The sequence below is a fragment of the Macaca nemestrina genome, chromosome 12, assembly GCF_043159975.1.
Source record: "Macaca nemestrina isolate mMacNem1 chromosome 12, mMacNem.hap1, whole genome shotgun sequence".
Lineage (NCBI taxonomy): Eukaryota > Metazoa > Chordata > Mammalia > Primates > Cercopithecidae > Macaca > Macaca nemestrina.
This window is the reverse complement of record NC_092136.1, coordinates 69,123,112-69,142,289: the sequence shown is the minus strand read 5'-3', so window position 1 is coordinate 69,142,289 and position 19,178 is coordinate 69,123,112. Positions and strand designations below refer to the sequence as shown.

The window sequence follows — 19,178 nt, the reverse complement described above, 5'->3', positions numbered from 1 at the left end:
CTCATCATCAAATTTCTCCTCGTAGATGGACTTGCCGCCAGTGCCATTATGGCATGTGAAGTCACCACCCTGACACATAAACCCTGGAATAATTCTGTGAAAGCAGGAGCCCTTATAACCAAATCCTTTCTCTCCAGTGCTCAGAGCACGAAAATTTTCTGCTGTCTTTGGAATCTTGTTTGCAAACAGCTCGAAAGAGATGCAACCCAACGGCTCGCCGTCGATGGCAATGTCGAAGAACACGGTGGGGTTGACCATGGCTAATAGTACAGGATTTTCCTCAGTGGCAGTGTCTATAAAGCCAACTTTTTTTTTTCTTTTTTCCGGGACGGTGTCTCACTCTGTTGCGTAGGCTGGAATACAGCAGTGCAATCTTAGCTCACTGCAACCTCCGCCTCCTGGGTTCAAATGATTCTCCTGCCTCAGCCTCCTACGCAGCTGGGATTATAGATGCGTGCCAGCATACCTGGCGAATTTTTTGTGTTTTTTAGTAGAGGAGGGGTTTCACCATGTTGGCCAGGCTGGTCTGGAACTCCTGACCTCAGGTAATCGCATTGCCTTGGCCTCCCAAAATGCTGGGATTACAGGCATGAGCCACCATGCCCGGCCTCATATAATAAACTTAAATTTGATTCTAGCATATACTAAGTACTCGAGAGGTGTTATTTATCATTAGTATTAATTACAATATGTTCAATAATACATACCTCACAGAATTACCATATGTAATGAGATTATTGAATATCATAAAATGGCACCTGACGTATAGAAAGATTTCAGTAAGTATTAACTCCCATTTCTCTTTCATTTACCTCCAGCCTAAATCTACACTATTTCCTCGTGTCTCTCATGTGGTTTCTAGTCCCTTCACCATCTTGTTTCCCTCTCAACTCCTGTGCAGATTCCTAAAAATTTCTCATGTTCAGAACCTTGGGCTTCCATGTTTCCAGTTAAATGAGATTTTTTTAGATGGCAAAGTTGCTGTTAGACAATTTCATCTGTGTTCTGCTTAGGAGCTTAATCTTTAATGAAAGCTAAGTTTGGACTTTGACTGAAGCATCTGGTTAGATGGTTCTTCTGGAGGAGGGTCCCAGTCCGTTGCTAAATTAACATCAGGCTCTGAGACTGGCACCATATCTCTAACAGTGGCTGGTACTATCTTCTGGAACTTGCCTGCTACGTTGAGACCACTGACCCATAGGAAGCCCATAGCTCTGTTCTGAATTGTTAGGTCACTGGTCCAGAGAGTGTGCATCTCCTTTGATCCTCATAATAACCCCACAAGATAGACACAATTATTACTCTTACTTTATAGATGGTGAGCCTGAAAACATCAGAGTCAAGGCACTTGCCCCTAGCTGGGGGGATAGGGGAATAGCCCCATGTAGTAGTAGAATGAAAAATGCTGCTATGCTGTGCCTCCCCCACCTTTCCCATGCCTGCCCTATACTCATGGTCTATCTCTCCTGGCTCCTGGGAGGCATGGACTCCACCCAGCACAACCAACCTGACCTAACCACCTATCTGAGCCTGCCAGCCTATAACCCATCTGGGCCCTGATAGCTGGTGGCCAGGCCTGGCCCCACCCTCCCTGGGACCTCTGATAGACACATCTTGCACACCAGCTCCCAAAGTCACCATGAGGGTCTTGGGTTTGCTGAGTCAAAATTCCTTGAAATCCAAGTCCTCAGAGACTCCTGCTCCCAAATTTACAGGCACAGACTTCTTCATGGCTGCCTCCTTTATCCTCAGAATGATTCATTTGCTTCATTGCCCCATCCATCTGATCCTCCTCATCAGTGCAGCACAGGGCCCATGAGCAGTAGCCACAGAGTCTCACGTGGGTCTGGCACTGCCTCTGACATGTCTGACCTAAGGCAAATGCTTGACTCTTCTGAGCTCAGTCTCGTCATAGCAAATTAAAGATAATAATAGTGTTTATTTATGGAGTTAGTACAAGGATGGAAAACAATAGCAAAATTGAGTACACTTCAGACTGTTAAAGGTCTCAACAAATAGTAGATTTTATCATCCACTAATCCTTTCCCTCTCCTCTCTTACTCATCCCATCACGTATGCCTCTTAATTTTCCCTTACCTACAGTGATTTCTCTTATTATATTCTTCTTATAGTGATTCTGGATATTAGAGTGGGAATGGGGTCAAGCCAGTAATGAAGAAGATGTTTCTCAAAGAAGCCATTCTCCCCACAGATCATCTCAGCAGGGTTCAGGAACATAAGGGAGGATCAAGGTCAAAGGTAGGAGCTAAGGAAGAACATTGGGCAAGCAGATCCAGGTTGTCCAACGTTGAAAGTGGGAATCTGAATACTTGTCTCTGGATTCTAGGAGGGCCTCCACATGGGTAACTCTTTCAACTAGCCAGGGCCTAGACAGTGGAGAAACCATTCCCAGATAGAAGTGAGCAGATTTCAGCAGGAAAGACTTCAGAGAGGGATCCCTGGAAGTTTGGGGCAGGCAGGAGGCTCCCTGTCACAAGAAGGAAACCTGCTCAGCATAGGCTCTGGGTTCTTTCCTACTCTTATCCAATGGGGCTTCTGATTTTAAGCCAGGCTTCACAAAGCCCCAGATTTCTACCTGCTGGAGCCCTGAATGGGGAGGAAGAATTGTGGTTTCCATTTCACTCAGAGCTCTTTCTTGCTCTGCTTCCCCATAGTTTGTCTCAACATTTCTGTTGATAATCTGATTCATGCATCCAAGACTTATGAGAGAGCCTTCAGTCATGCCTAGGCCTGCGTTTATTGTTGTGTATATGATGGGGTAGCAGACAAGAAAACGTAGTAGCATAGACCTTCTCAGAGCTATATGAGTTTGGGAATTAATCAGGACCAGCATTTTGCTTAGGGTAGGAATCCCCTATGGGGATTTATTCAATGATGGGTTAAAAGCTTTCTATATGGTGAGAAGCTCACATATTTTCCAAGCCCTTGTTTTTGCTAGACAGCTTAATGTTTACAAAATTCTTACATACAGAAGAATCTTCTAATCCTGGGTTACATATTATAACTTGATATGTTATTCCTGAAGATAAAATTCCATATTCTGAAGCATTCATGCATTTGTTAAACACAAATAATAGGCATAGTGACAAGTGCCAGAACTCTAACAGTCAACCAGAGAGCCACAGTTTTCAGCTTCACAAAGTTAACCATCTAACTGAAGATAGCAATCAAAACCCCCACACCTTCTCCACATGGTGTAGTCTTTCCTGATGTCAGGGATGTTATGCTCAGGTTAGGAACATCAGACTATCATCCCAGAGCAGGCCACAGAGGAATGTAGTGTATTTTTTACTACATGCAGTATAATTTTTTAGTCATTTAGGAAAAACAGTGGAATGCAGAGATTAAAAAATGCTTTCTGAATGAATAACTTGGCCTGGGAGGCCTTTGGAAGCAAAGACTGGAGTTTAAATTTTAACACCTTTGTATCCCCAGCATCCAGCATACAGACTGCCAAGAAGTACATGTCAATAAATATTTATTGGATAGTGAGCAAAGAGATACTTAGGACCAAATCTCAATTCTACTATTTGCTAGTAGTTTATGTTTGCATGTGTGAGAGAGAGTGTACATGTATGCTTGAGCAAGTTGAGAAGTAGTTTTTTTAACTGTAGTAAAATGGGATAATAATAGTATCTACCTGAAAGAATCCAAGAGTATTAAATATGATAAATTATGCAAAGCACTTATTACAGTCTCTGATAGCCTTCAATAAATGTCAGTTATTTTTATTATTACTGTTCAAGATGAACAGGCATAAAGTACAGAACAATAGTTTTCAGCTGCAGCAAGAACGAGTGCAGTTAAACAAAAAATACTAGCAAACATTTCTAGAGTAGTTAGCATTTATAAGGCACTACTTTAAACTCTTTGCATGTATTAAGTCACTCAGGCTGCACAACAATCTTATGAGCCTATTAAAACCCCTGTAATCATGCTTATAATCCCAGCACTTTGGAAGGCCAAGGCAGGCAGATTGCTTGAGCTCAGGAGTTTGAGATCAGCCTGTGTAATATGTGAAACCCCATCTCTATCAAAAATACAAAAAATTAGCCAGGTGTGGTGGTGTGTACTGTGGCTCCAGTTACTCAGGACGCTGGTGAGCCTGGGAGGTAGAAGATGCAGTGAGCCAAGATTGTGCCACTGCACTCCAACCCTGTCTCAAAAAACAAACAAACAAAAAACCCTCCATTTTGCAGATGAAGAGACTGAGTTATACAACTACTAAGAGAAACTGAGTCACTAACGACTCAGGTAGTCTGGCTCCAGAGTCTGTACTCTTAACCTCTGCTGTATACTGCCCAAGACTTTTATAAAGCCAAGGGTTGAATCACTGAAATGAGTTATTGGGATGGCTATTTGGGAAGGGTGGTAAGTTCTTTCCTAAAGGTGTGTGAGAATATAAAGGAAAGAAGTATCCTCTTTTTTACACACATGAACTAGTGCATGCACATCTGATACTCAGTGGGCCTGGTTGAAGATGAGAATTTTATTGCCGAGTGAGAGCCTTGGGGGACATCTTGCCAGTCAAGGAGTCTCAGGTTCAATTTCCTTCTCAGTCTTGGAGTTAATGGGGGCTCATGAATGGAATCAACAGAAATTTTGTATTAAAATGAGAGGTATTGGAAATCATTCACTCCCGACTACTACTTATAAAAAAGGAAACTGAGCCTCAGAGAAGGGTGGGGGCTTTCTCAGTATGATGTAATTTATCATGGAAATGATCAGGCTTGGATTCAAAGCTCCTGACTTGCTGTCCAGTGTATGTGCAGTGAGCTCGTTTGCCTCTCACTGAGAGAAGGAAAAAAAAAATGGAACCTAAAATATTCTACATAGTTTCCATGTCACAGCCAAGGCTGGGCAGTCTCCTATTATTTCTTTAAAAATGAATATATCATTTAAATGCATAAATAAGCAAACCATGCTCAGAGATGGGAGGGAGAGTTTCTGGAGTCCACCCCTTCTCGGCCCTGGCTCTGCAGATAGTGCTATCAAAGCCCTGACAGAGCCCTACCCATTGCTGGACCTTGGAGTGAGTCAGCCTCGTACAGGGGCAGGGCAAGCCATCTCATAGCTGCTGAGTGGGAGAGAGGAAAGGGCTCATCATTGATAAACTCAAGCCATGACTATTCTTATTCTCCCACTAAGAAAAAGAATAATATGAGATGTCTACATATACCCTGCATCCCCTCTTGTGTACTTGGGCCCCCAAGAGCTCTCTAAAAGTGATGGCAAAGTCATTGCACTAGATGCTGTCCCATCTATTATAAACCCGCATTTGTCCTCACACACCAGTCATGGACAATAACCCTCCTCGCAGGTTCATGTGCTTGTCTTTGTACAATACTCAAGGAATTTCGGAACATGTATTCTTTCAATCTTGTTCTGTTATTCCTGTTTCAATGGCTTAGTAGAAAAAGTATATACTTGTTTCCCCATAAATTGACAATAGACAATTTCACATCAACGTCTATATGGGTCGTTGTGTTTGTGTAAATTCACAATAACTTTATATTGTTACTACTCTACGAAAGTTACAATATAGTGAATAAAAGAGAAAGCTATTACAAGTCCAGAAAATGAAAGTTATCATCTTGAGAGCTAGCTTTCTAGGAATAATACCAATATCAGAAAATTAATCTAATAATTGTGAACAGCAATGAGATAATGTGTACAAATTACCCAGACCTACATGGTAGAGCATCAAGGAAGCGCATTGCAGAGTATTTTTGTTTGTTTGTTTGTTTGCTTGTTTTTGTGTTTTGTTTTGTGAGGCAAGGTTTCACTCTGCCGTCCAGGCTGGAGTGCAGTGGCAGGATCATGTCTCACTGCAGCCTTGACCTCCTGAGCTCAAGCAATCCTCCCAATTCAGCCTCCTGAGTAGCTGGGACTAAACGTATGCATCACCATGCCTGGCTAATTTTTTTTTTTTTTTTTTAAGTAAAGACGAGGTCTTGCTGTGTTTTCCAGGATAATATCAAACTCCTGAGCTCAAGCAGTCCTCCCATCTCTACCTCGCAAGTGCTGGAATTACAGACATGAGCCATCACTCCTGGCTTGCAGACTGTTTAAACGACTCATTCCTGACACTACCTGAGGGATACTAGACAGTAGACAACACATCTTTAATGTACCAAATGGGTGACTGTAGGGTTGAGAGGGAGATTAGAATTCAATTTTTTATGAACAAAAAGGGCTTAAATCAAGCACCAGCTTAGGTCTTTTCAACTGTGGGGACCGGATTGAAAGAGTGCAGTTCAAGGTCCTGTAGTTGCTGTTTAACTGTTCCCAGGTGGAAGTCTCTTCAAAGAACTACTGGTGCAAAAAGGGAACTACCTGGAGACAAACATTTCCTCCAGAATGGGGGAAAGTGCAAGTTCCCCTACCAAAAGCACCAGGCAAGTCCTTGTCTACTTTCCCTGAAGTTATCAAAGAAGTAAGACCCTTGTTTTAGAGAAGATTAGAGAAGGCTTGAAAAGTTTGAGCTGCGCCTTTGGAGGCCAACATACTTTTCTCCTCTTTTGACCAAGTTCAGCTCCCCTGTATACTTCCAAGGTCTGTTGCATCAAGAGTGAGAATTCAAGGTCTTAGAAGCTGGGATCTCAGATGTAGGGAAAAGAGATTTCCTGTCCACTCACTGTTAACATGTGGCTGAAACTTTTTGATCTAGTTATCTACAAAGCATGAGTTGTGGGTCAGAAATTGTTTTTCACATCTTTTTACTTCCTTTGACATCAGAATATAACCTAGGAATTGACGACTTAAGTGAAGGTAAGGTACTTTGGTCTGGGCAGGAGCATTTTGAACAAGGTAGGGAGACAGCTATGAAGGCAAGCATTTATTCTATCTATCATCTATCTATCTATTTATCTATCGATCTATCTATCTATCTATTCTTTCATCCACTTATTTATACATTTAAACAAAAAGTATAGAGCATAGTATAATATGTAAGTGCTCATGGATTGCTTGAAATCAAACTAAAGTGGGAGTATAATTCTACTGCTACCCTAACCCTGTGGTCCCTACACTACCCTGCAAGACTCTTAGCTGCTTAGCTTAATTGTGAGGCTGTTTGGGGGGATAGCACCCCATCCTCTCTGTCTTTCGACATCCTCATAATAACTAGAGAATAATTTTATAAAATACCACAATAGGGTCATGTTTAGTAGGGTGATATATAAAATTAGATAAGCCACAGTTTGAGTTTACGCTTTTGAATAAATATATGACAAAAGGTATTTAATTATCTTTATGACTCTAGAGGTATCCAGTATGAAATATAGATAATACCTGCCTTCTAGTATTGAAATTAGAACTTAACGATATAATGCATCGATGAACTTATAGTTTCTAGCACAAAGTAAGAACCCTTTCAGTGTGTGTGTGTGTGTGTATTTATCTGTTACTAATAGGAATCTTATGTGCATTATCTCACTTAATCCTTATTAATAACTATGAAGCAGGTATTTATTTGAGTTTTCCAAGTGAGTAAAGTATAGCCTACAATAAGTAAGGAAATATCCACAGATTACATAGCTAGTATACAACTGAGAAATAATTTTATTTATATTATAAAACAAACTAACAATACAGATGCATGTAAACTAAAAAACTGAAAGGGCTCACGCAACCCTACCTTCTCAGTATCACTTCTCTGCTTAGAAAAAAACAGCCTTAGCTGTCTGCTGTGAATCCTTTCAAAATATATTTCTGAGAAATGAGAGAGAGAAATGGGGAGGGTGGAAGGAAGGAAGACAGTGTAAGAGACAGAGAAGGAGGTGTGGGGAAAGAAATTAAATTATTCTTTTCTCTGTCTCTCAAAAGAACTCTTTCCATTACATTGAATCAAAGGTGATGTTGCCATTTCTGGACTCTTGGAATAAAGAAAGACCAATATATGAAATCATTTCAAAAGTCTATGGGGGCCGGGCGCGGTGGCTCATGCCTGTAATCCCAGCACTTTGGGAGGCCGAGACGGGCGGATCACGAGATCAGGAGATCGAGACCATCCTGGCTAACACGGTGAAACCCCGTCTCTACTAAAAAATACAAAAAAAAAAACTAGCCGGGCGAGGTGGCGGGCGCCTGTAGTCCCAGCTACTCAGGAGGCTGAGACAGGAGAATGGCCCGAACCCGGGAGGCGGAGCTTGCAGTGAGCTGAGATCCGGCCACTGCACTCCAGCCTGGGCGACGGAGCGAGACTCCGTCTCAAAAAAAAAAAAAAAAAAAAAAAAAAAAAGTCTATGGGATTTTCAAAATGCAAGGTGATGTCTTACTAACTAGCCTTGCTTTATTATTAGGAATGGGGAAGTGAGTATAGACATTTTATCAGGAGATATACTAGGAAAATGGGAAACTGGAGAAACTGGGAGGAGTATGCAGATGTCCTGTCCCTGTGAGGTGGGGGCACCCAGCTTCAATCAAAAGGCCTCCTTGGCGGGGCGCGGTGGCTCAAGCCTGTAATCCCAGCACTTTGAGAGGCCGAGACGGCCGGATCAAGAGGTCAGGAGATCGAGACCATCCTGGCTAACACGGTGATACCCCGTCTCTACTAAAAATAAAAAAAAAACTAGCCGGGTGTGGTGGTGGGCGCCTGTAGTCCTAGCTACTTGGGAGACTGAGGCAGGACAATGGCGTAAACTCAGGAGGCGGAGCTTGCAGTGAGCTGAGATCCGGCCACTGCACTCCAGCCTGGGCGACAGTGCGAGACTCCGTCCCAAAAAAAAAAAAAAAAAAAAAAAAAAAAAAAAAAGGCCTCCTTAACACTTTCCTTGCTTGTGGCTCCGCCATCTTGGACCATTAGCTGCACAGGTATCTTCTTCCCTCTAGTGGTCATAACAGCAGCTTCAGCTACTTCTCTAAAGAGTCCTGCCACATATATGTCAGGAAATCTAATCCGTTAATAAAAATAAAAACAATATTTTGACTGTAGTTATTTGTTTTTTGTCACTGTGACTACCAATAACATTCTCACTCTTTCATTAGTAATCACTCAGGTTATTCTGTGATCAACAGACTGTGGGAAAAATCAGAGAAGAAGGCATCCTTGTACTTACTAGCCTAAACTGAAATTGCCACAGCAGCGTGAACCAGGTTTACAGATATTTTCCACAAAGAGTAAACGGATTGAAGCCTTCTCCAGATCAATGCATAGGAAATAATAATGGACCATATAACCCATATTATGATGAAAAACATAAGGATAAGTCCATATCAATTTTTAATCCAGACATGAGCACAGACTACTTGAGGCATGTCCAAATGTCATTTTTTATTTTATTTTAAATTGACAAATAATAATTGTGTGTATTCATGGGGTACAACATGATGTTTTGGTATATGTTTTCTCATTAAATGGTTAAATAAGGCTAATTAACAAATCTACCACTTATTTTTTGTGTTGAAAAGATTTAAAATCTACTCTTCTCATTCAAAAATCTGGAACATAGTTAAAATGTCATATGTGTCGGAATGCAGTAATGGATTTAGAAAACATTGAATGATTCCTTGCAAATCATGACTAATGATCAATCGAAGAAAACCTGTGAAAATGAGAAAATTTTGGAGCCTGAACTAAAAATATCTTTATCACTTTTGGAGTTCAGGAATTCAGATTCATTTTTCTCAGCCTGTAAGGTAAGAGCTTGAAATGGCATTATAGCAGAATGTAGGCCTTGAGTGGACTGATGTGGAAGCAAAACAAGCCACAAATAAAGACAAACGTGCAACATCAGAAACATGAGTTGTGCTGTTAATTTTAAGCAGTTTCATATGAAATGTGGGTTTGTTTATTGCTACGTCAAAGTCAGATGGTGATGGTCCTGAGTGCTCTCCTCCAAGCAGTGGGCCAGGAATCCAGGTGCCTTCCTGTGATTGACTTTATTATTTCAGAATCTTTTACTTTCTGCCACATAGAGGAGGGGAAAGAAAATGATAGAAGGGCACTCTGCCTTGGGGAGTAACACATTATTATTTCCACATTATTTTAGTCACAATCAGTCACATGGCCAAGTTAATTGCAAAGGCTGTTGGAAATTGTTGAGAAGTATATTGATTTTAGTTACTCATATTGTTTCTGCCATACTAGTCACTAGTAATTAGCATTATCCCACACCCTATGCTTCCAAAAATAACAGGAATATTATTGTAAAATCAAAGGCATAATAAGTCATATTTTTATTATGTTTAAGCAGTAAAAGTAAAACCTGGAGTGCCAAAAGACTACCAAATTCTGTAATATTTCATGGTATCTAAGCTTTCTCACTCAAACTATATCTTATTTCAGAGCAAATAACTTAGGCTTTAAAAAATGTTTCCTCATGAATTATTATTGTATAATGGTTCAGAGCATATATTCTAGAGCCAAGTATCATGAGTTGAATTATGCCCTCTGTCAATTAGTAGCTGTTTTATCTTGGAATATTAATTTAGGGCCCTGTGCCTCAGTTTCCTCCTCTTAAAGGGTATTACAATAGTATTTGAGTCACAGAGTTACTGTGAATACTAAATGAAGTAATATATCAACAGTGCCTTGTGCATAGTATAAGCTATAATCATTTTATTGTTATTATTACTACTACTATTATTACTACTTTTATGCTATCCTAGTATACATATTGAGGATGTAGGGGCTTACAGCAAAGACATGAAGGTCACATATGGGTAGAGATGGGAATAAATAAATGAGATTACATTGTCAAGGATTACACACGAGTCTTTCTCTGCGAAGAAAGAGGGAAGGTTAGTCTCTTTCAGAGAGCATCATGGCAAAAACAACATTTTTTTCAAGAGAACCCATGCATTTTACGTCCACGTAGTTGCAAACAATGCCAAGTAGAACTCTGATCCAGAGCTAAGTGGGGCTGTAGGAACTATGTACCAATTGACAGACACGCTAGTTTTTGACTCAGAGGTGGATAAGAGACAAAACTCTTGTCTTCTTAGATGTACTAAAAAGTAGTTAATCTAGAAGTATTTAGAAGACTTTGGACAGGAAAGTGATTTTATCAGGTAAATCAAAAATAGAGGATATTTCTGAAAGAAGCAACTAGAACCAAGTTACACACAGGAAATACCTGTAATGTACATATATTTTTGACTAGAGTAGCATGTGCAAATTTGTATAAAAGTATTTGCAGGTAAGTTAGGTAATGCAATATGTGAGACTCTAAGTTTGTAGGAAACTTAGAACTGTTTCAGTTTTCTACATTGTTCTTAAATATTTAAAATGCTATGAAATTATTTTGCAGATTTTTCTGAGATGTTTATACTGATAAGTGAGAATATATGAGATAGTCTATTCCCGTGGTGTATAACTCTGTTTAAAATATCTTTTATAAAATGATAAAAAATCTGTCTCTTTGTAAGTTACCACAGCAGATTTGTATTATTTTATGTGAAGGAACTCAGAATATGGATTATTGTTTTTCCTTAAATTACCACTTTTATAAGGAGCTGCTATCTATCCATCTTATTTTCTTTATGTAAACCAGTTTTTTAATGCTTCTCATTTTCTATGATTAGTAGGTCTTTGTCATCTTTATTCTCTTTTTCTTTCTCCAACTTTTTGTATCTACAGGTTCCTATCTTAATTTATATTTTAAAGTAGGTGAACAAATGCATTTTAACACCCCAAGATAGATTTAGATTAAAACATCTAACCAGGATAAACATTGCTGTCTAAATGTATTTGTTGTTTTAATCTCTTCCATCATTGTAACATGATGAGGAGATATGGAAAGAAAACTTCTGCTAATTTCTCCTTTAAAGTCACTTCACATTAGTTATCTCTTACATATGAGTCCCTGGCACTGTCAGTTGACCATTCCTTTTCATGACCCTGAAGACTTCTGATAAATATACTGCATTTTTCTATAGCTCATTTCAACCTACACATGCCTTTATCCCTAACTAGGCTACACAGCTGTTTAAATTAGGAATCATACATTTTGCCAGATAATTCTATATCTGATACAGATTAGGCATTTAATAAATTTTGATGAATAGGTAAACACTAAATTGTTCCTCAAACACTTATCAGATATTCACTATGATACATACTGATTGAGAAACAAGTAAATAGAGATATTCAGACACATTAGAGAAGTATACACTTACAAACTCAAAGTGTTTGACACCCCTAGGCACATGAAATGCTTATGAGTGTATAGCACACTTTTACATATACATTATTCATAAACATTGCCAATGCAGGCAGAAAGAAGCTTAATGGGGATTTTACATATACTTTCATGAACATAGCCTTGCCAACATCCTTTCCCTTTCTGTTAGACTCACCTGCCTTCATGCATCCCTTGCATATGATACCTTGAGTTATTCCCACACCCAAATCTTCAACAGACAGAAATGTAAAGTCCCATCTAATGTGTGATAGGTGAACTAAATATTCTATCTCAGTATTCATCTGACTGCATAGGAAGGAGAGAAATCCCTCTACCTCACTTATACCACATATTGTGTTTCTATGGCTGAATTAGCTTAGGTTCTACATTGTGTGGTTTTGGATAAATTACTTAACCTACCTAAGTAAGGCACCTACGTGTCAGTCTCTTCACGTGTAGTCAGAATTATAATGAAAAGTAACTTGAAGTATTTTTGTGACAATCAGTTAGATAAAAATGTGAACTTCTTAAGACACTAGCAACTTAAATACATAATTGATGTTTTATTCTATTATAATTATATACTGAACTCATGTGAGGATCCAGTTTCTATATCTAGACTTTTCAAACTACCTTAGAGAAATACTTGTATATCTTCCTTGTAGTTATGGAGTAAAATACTAAGCTCAGGTTTAGTACCAACGCTTATCCCTATTATGCAAGTTTTATTTTCTGTTCCTTATTGGTCACTACTTTTGGATCCAGCCGTTCAACTGTGATAACACTTGATAATAATGCCAAGAGGCTGGGGTGAGCTATAAGAGGAGTTAAGGCTAATGAATACAGCAAGAGTAATGAATAAGAAGCCAGATAAAGGGAATGGCATGGGAGGGTGTTTCCTGAGGGAATATTTATGAGACAAACAGAGAAGAAAGGAAGGGAATGATAAATATAATATAGACATATTAAGATACAAGTGATTTCTAGAAAGTGCATGAATAAGACAGCTAGAAAGATAGAAGGACCTGGCACTTCAAGTGAATGTAAACAGTTCTGGCTGAGAGAAATATCTCAGGAATGGCCATGGGAAAGGGTGGTCAAAATGGAACAGAAGTAGAGATTACCACTAACCAATGGACAATTATAGGGAAATGGTAGGAAAACTGTTACCTCCATATAATGAAACATTCATATAAGGAATGTTACTCAAGTAAAGAGGAATATTGATAAAGATGTCAACTGATCTGAATCTCAAAGTTATGCTAAGTCAAATCATCTGACCTCAAAGAGTTACATACTGTATCGTTTTTGTTGTATGACATTTTGAAAAGACAAAACTATCATAGTAGAAAATAGATCAGTGGTTGCCAGGGGTTAGAGGTAGGTGTGTTATTTGGGATGAGGGAGTTATTTGGGGATGATAGAACTGTTCTTTATACTGAATACGTCAATTTTAAAGTATGCTAATTAAGAGTGAGAGAGACAGAGAGTGACAGAGACAGAGATAAAGGAAAACAAAGAAAGAGAGAAAATGCTCTAGTTTTAGAGACAGGGAAACTGATGACTGAGGCCTGGAGAATATCACATGGCCAGAAAGATGGGAAACACACCCCTGCCACACACAGCCCCCCAACAGGTAGGTGTATGCATAGGCATGCCCATGTCTGTGAGCCACCCATGAAGGAATGGGAAGGAGACAGGGCCCAGAGAAAGGAGATTTTTAGAGGCTTAGTAAAATATTTGTTAATGTACTAGTAAAAAATATTTCTTAGATTTCAAGCAAAAAGAAAAGAAAAACTACAACATTTTGTTACCATGTTTAAGTCATTAAACATCTAAAACAATAACCTCCCACTTATGAATCAGTATTGTTAAATTTTTGCCTAATACTGTCTTCATAAATAAGATGTTTGAAAGTTAAATGTTACTTTTGTGTGTGTGTATATTCCTGTGTGAGTGCATTTGTCCCTTCTTAAGTAAGAAGGGGTCCAAACATGAAATAAATTGATTCATGTAAAACTTGGAACAACAGCTGAAATAGGATGTTTCCTACAACTGTAAGAAATCAAAGTCTCTTGTGAATTCAATAAATCAGTTCTGTGGTTGGGTGCAATGGCTCACACCTCTAATCCCAGCACTTTAGTGAAACAGGAAATTTTCCTTTGACCTCTTCATGGGCCTCAAAACAGGGGTGCATCTCTTACTCAGCCTGCCACTCTCAACCCCTTGCAGGAGGGGGAGCATGCAGGTGAGACAGTGCAGGAGCTGGGTGAGTGCTTTTGGGTACCAGCAGGAGCAAAACTCCATGCAGGTCCCCCAGCAGCATCCATGGGGAGTGTCTGTGACCTCCCAAGTCCCAAAGGGCATGGTTGCAGTGCGCTCTTTTAGCTTTTTAGCTTTGCCTTCCACAAATGGCTTAAGCTCAGTGGACCCTCTGTCTTTTCCTGAGGGCAGAGGGCCAGTGTGACAGCTTTCTGTATCCTAGGCCCTTATCTAGCATCCAGGAAAAATCAGGTCACAGGAAAGAATTGCAAGATAGTAAGTGCAGGGGATTTTACTGCCAATGGAAGTGCTTCTCAATGGGGAGGGGAGCAAGGAAGGGGATGGGGCAAGAAGGTATTCTTCCCCTGAAGTCCAGCTGTCCCTGGCTGGGCTCTTCTCAAGAGTTCTACCATCAGGCCATTCCCCTAAAGTCAAGCTGCTTCTCTCCGACGACGTTCAGCTGCTTTCTCCCCTTCTCTGCTCTCCGACAGTGGCACCTGGGGTTTTTATGGATCCAGGATGGGGGGCAGGGCAGACCAGAAGTTGTTTGGGAAAACGCAACATTGGAGTGGGGAAAACAGGAATGTAGAGTTCTCACTTTGGGCCGTGGTTCCAGGCTTGAGGGTAGGGCGCACACCAGGGATCTCGCCCTTTTCTGCCTAAAACTTCTCTTCCTCCTGTCCCTATTATTAGGAGGCCAGAGTGGGATGCTTGCTTGAGGCTGGGAGTTGGAGAGCAGCCTGGGCAACACAACATGATCCCATATTTACAAAAAAGAAAAACATTAGCCAGGTGTGGTGGCATGAACCTGTAGTCCTAGGTACTCAAAAAACTGAGGCAGAAGGATTGCTCGAGCCCAGGATTTCAAGGTTGCAGTGAGCTGTGATGGCACCACTGCACTCAGGCCTGGGCAACAGAGCAAGATCATGTCTATAAAAATAAATAAATAAATAAATAAATAAATAAATAAATAAATAAATAAGCTTTAGCCACACCAGACAAATAACATTGTGTATTTTTAAAGAACTGCATTAATAACTTTGGGGGTTTATAGAATGGCAGGTAGTTATCCTTGGGAAGACAATCTGCTGATAAGGAAATACAATTGCTGCCCTGGCTGAACTAACAGTGTGACAGAGAATTAACTGTGCTGACTTGATAATTCCTCCGAGCAGAGCTCTAAGAGAGCTTATAGACACAACGCCTGCTTCACAAAGGTCTCCAGTATGGCAAACTTGTCAGTCAGGGTAAGAGTGAGGATGAGGTCTAAGAGACTTGTCTGGAAGCTGCACTTGTTTGAAAGCACACTGATTTTACTTCAATGGTGCAGTAAATGTCCTTATATATCACTGGATCAGCAGGTGGATGTTGGCTTAATAATCGAAAAGGTTTTTCAAACTAAGAAGCTGTAAAAAATAATATATAGGTTATGAATATAATTAAAATTAAAACCCATAAATGTACATTTACCTAAGAAAATGAGTGATTTTTAAAATTTATCCTTTTTAAATGATTTTTGGCTATTGATACAGGCTGTTTAAAGATCAATAGGCTATAATATCATATTATGCCATCCCTTGCTAACACATGAGAAAACCTGAGTTCTCAACTTGATCTTACCACTTCTTCTTATTTATAATTAGATACCTCTGCTTCTTAGACTTCACTATCATACCTAAGTTTGCATTACACATTTACACATCGTTGTAGGCTGTCTTCTTATAACAATCAAGAAAATAGCATTGTAATCCCCTACTGACAAATACATTGCATTTGCCACTTTTACAAAAAAAAAAAAAAAACCCTTATTTGCCTGAAAATTTTAATAACACTATGTTTTTTACTCTTACAGACATCCTTTCAGTGGTCAATAGAGATGCGGCTTTCCTAAATGTAGTTTGTATGTTAGTACAATGTGCATTTTAGACCAGATAACAAAGGTAACCAGAAAATGATGTTTCTAAATAGAATACACTCTGTATGCCAACTTGGGAAAAATAAATAAATAAATTTTACACAGAGAATAACAACTAAAATGACAATGAATAAACCCCCTAGGTCTTACTTTCAAAGAACAAACCATTAGCACAATAACTGAATCCTTCAGGAGTAGACATTTATTAGTTTTGATTTTTCCTGCATCCAAATGGCTCTTCTAATTTGGGGAAATCCTACATTATTTAGCTTTAGTTTTTGGTAAGTATTTTCTTATCAAATCTCTGGAATATTTTCAGAGTGCTCACTGCCCAGATATAAAATAAATATGAAAGATTTCTTAAGTGAGGCAGAGAGAATTTAGAATGGAATAATTATATACTGGGTTCTGAACATGGACTTTCAATCAAAAAAGAAGATATTAGAAGCAAGCTTGACGAGAATTTAAAAATAGGAAGAAACAGCTGTCTTCAGAGGGGAATGAATGCAACTTTTGAGACTGGTTTTCTATAAGGAGACCAGCTGCAAATACTAGCATAGAACTAACAGTAGATGGAGAAATTGTCATCCCTGTTACATTAATAGCAAGTAGTAGACTGTGGTTTAGCCACAATGAACAGCATAAAAACTTACAAGCACTTTGAAGAAGGTTGAAGGAAAAAACTATTCCATCAGTGAAAACTTCCTAAAATATAATATTACTTTTGCCAAGTTTTTGCATTAATTATCAAAACTATTTCATGAAGTGAAAAAGTCCCGAGTGTTTTTATGTGAGAAGCAAGAGGGGAAATAGAAATGGGTGGTGATATCTAAATCTACAGTTGGTTATTTTTTTTCAGAAGAAAAATGTCAGGAGATAAAATAGAAAGCTAGAAAGAAGAAAAATTATTAAGTTAGTTTCAGCAAACAATGGGAAGAAGGAAAACGGGGCTGAGATATCTGGATTCCACCAGATGATAAGAAATGTGTTTGGTGCTATTTAGCTGTTAGTCTGTATCACAAGCCTTTTAGTAATAAATATGCTGATATACTAAGTGAAATTACATTTCAGGAATAAGCTTCCTAAAGTTCTAGATATTTGCTGTTTGGCCTCACACAAGTGTGCTTACTAATCAAGCAAAATCCTTTTCACAGTAATTAGATTCCAAGTATGGAGATGAAAATATGATCATGTGTTATTGAAATTCACGTTTATAAGACACATAAAATGTACCTCCAACCGCACATTTTTCTTTACATGAACTGTATTTGACCCAAGCTGCTTTAGTCCACTTATCTTGACTATTTCTGAAATCGTAGTTACTCTTCTTTTGGATACAGAACCCAGATTGTTCTATCTCCTCTGCTTCCTGTATTCTTTTTCTTCAACATCACTGGGGAAATAGCAAGAGGGGAAATAGAAATTGGTGGTGATATCTAAGTCTATAGTTCGTTATTTTTTAATACATACACGTATGTATTTTTAATACATACACATAAATGTATAAAAATTTCTTGCTCACATCAGCTTTTTCATATAATAATTACAATTGAATCTAACTCTGAAGAAAAAAAAGAGTGTGGATATAAAACCAAGATTCCCTTTCAGTAATGGGAGAGGGACAGAAATCCCAGAGATCTCGAGATTCTGAAATAAGGGTTCAAGCCCTACTCTGCCCAGAACATAGGCGAACAATGCTTCTTTGAATCTGCTTGGTCTTGATGCTGTAAATGATAGGATTCATGAATGGAGGAAAGAGAAAATGGACATAGCTCATGGTAATGAGGACCATATGAGGTGCATGTTTCCAAACCTGTGAATGACTGACAGTCCCATCACAGTGATGTGAAATACTAGGACAGTCAATATGGGAGACACGAGTGTTGAGAGCTTTAGCTTGCTCTTGTCCAGACGCAATGCCCATCACTGTCTTAAGGATTAGTATATATATTAGAGCATCTAGCATCTAAAAACACAGTTAAAGCAGTCAGAATAATTGGATATATGTGATTAAACATAATATCAGGACAGGCAAATTTTATGACATCTTGGTGAAGGCAAAATGTGCGCAAGAGAACATGGGAACCACACTATGGGTAGCAGTAGAGTGAAAGAATTAGGGGCAAAATGGACATAAAACCTCTCATCAGTACCCCCAGTCCTATGTTCATCACTCGGAAATTGGTAAGAATGGAGTTGTACCTCAGTGGTGTGTGGATGGCAATGAAATGGTCATAGGCCATAAAAAGCAAGATACCTGATTCTACTATGGCCAGTGAATGAATGAAGAAGGACTGAGTGAAAAAGGCAGCCTGGGCAATCTCCCTCTGGTCTAGCAGCAGGACACCCAGGACAGTGGGCATCTTAGTGAGTGTCATCCCAAGGTCCGTGCCTGCCAGCATAGCCAGGAAGTAGTACATGGGCTCATGGAGGCTGTGGTCATTCCAAATGAGGACAAGAAGTGTGCCATTTCTAAAAAGGATGCAGAAGTAGATGACAAAGAAGGGAATAGAGATCCAGTGGTGAATTGCCTCTGAGCCCAGGAAACCAGTCAGCAGGAAGGGGGTAGCACTGTTGTCAGATCACATGGTAGGTTTTGCAGGTGGAGAGGATCTATTTTAGGGATTATGACTTCCAAATATCCAGTTTTCTTTTTTTCTCTCACAATCTTCTTGTAGCACATCATCAGGCCACTTTTTACCTCAAAGCTTAAATATTTTTCTGAATTGTCTCATACTTAATTAATCGTAAGCCTGTATTCACAAGGCCTCTCCCTAGAAAAACAAATAACAATAATCATAGTCAGAATAATAATTCCAATTCACTGTGAAGCATACAACCTTTATTTTTTCAAC

General features: G+C 39.2%; 2 protein-coding genes across 2 annotated transcripts in view; both read right to left on the bottom strand.

The window, feature by feature from the left end:
* LOC105468621 (hemoglobin subunit epsilon 1) overlaps positions 1-17,710 on the bottom strand; it is a 34,916-nt gene extending 17,206 nt beyond the window's left edge. Inside the window, exon 1 of the mRNA XM_024788747.2 lies at positions 17,557-17,710. The gene's annotated coding sequence lies outside the window, so the exon portion shown is untranslated. The remainder of the gene's footprint in view (positions 1-17,556) is intronic.
* Positions 17,711-17,983: 273 nt separating this feature from the next.
* LOC105468908 (olfactory receptor 51B4) lies at positions 17,984-18,911 on the bottom strand. The gene is given in 4 exon segments (XM_011719404.3): positions 17,984-18,129; positions 18,132-18,181; positions 18,183-18,281; positions 18,283-18,911. Coding segments are annotated over 4 exon segments (924 nt in total).
* Between the last annotated feature and the right edge of the window lie 267 nt (positions 18,912-19,178).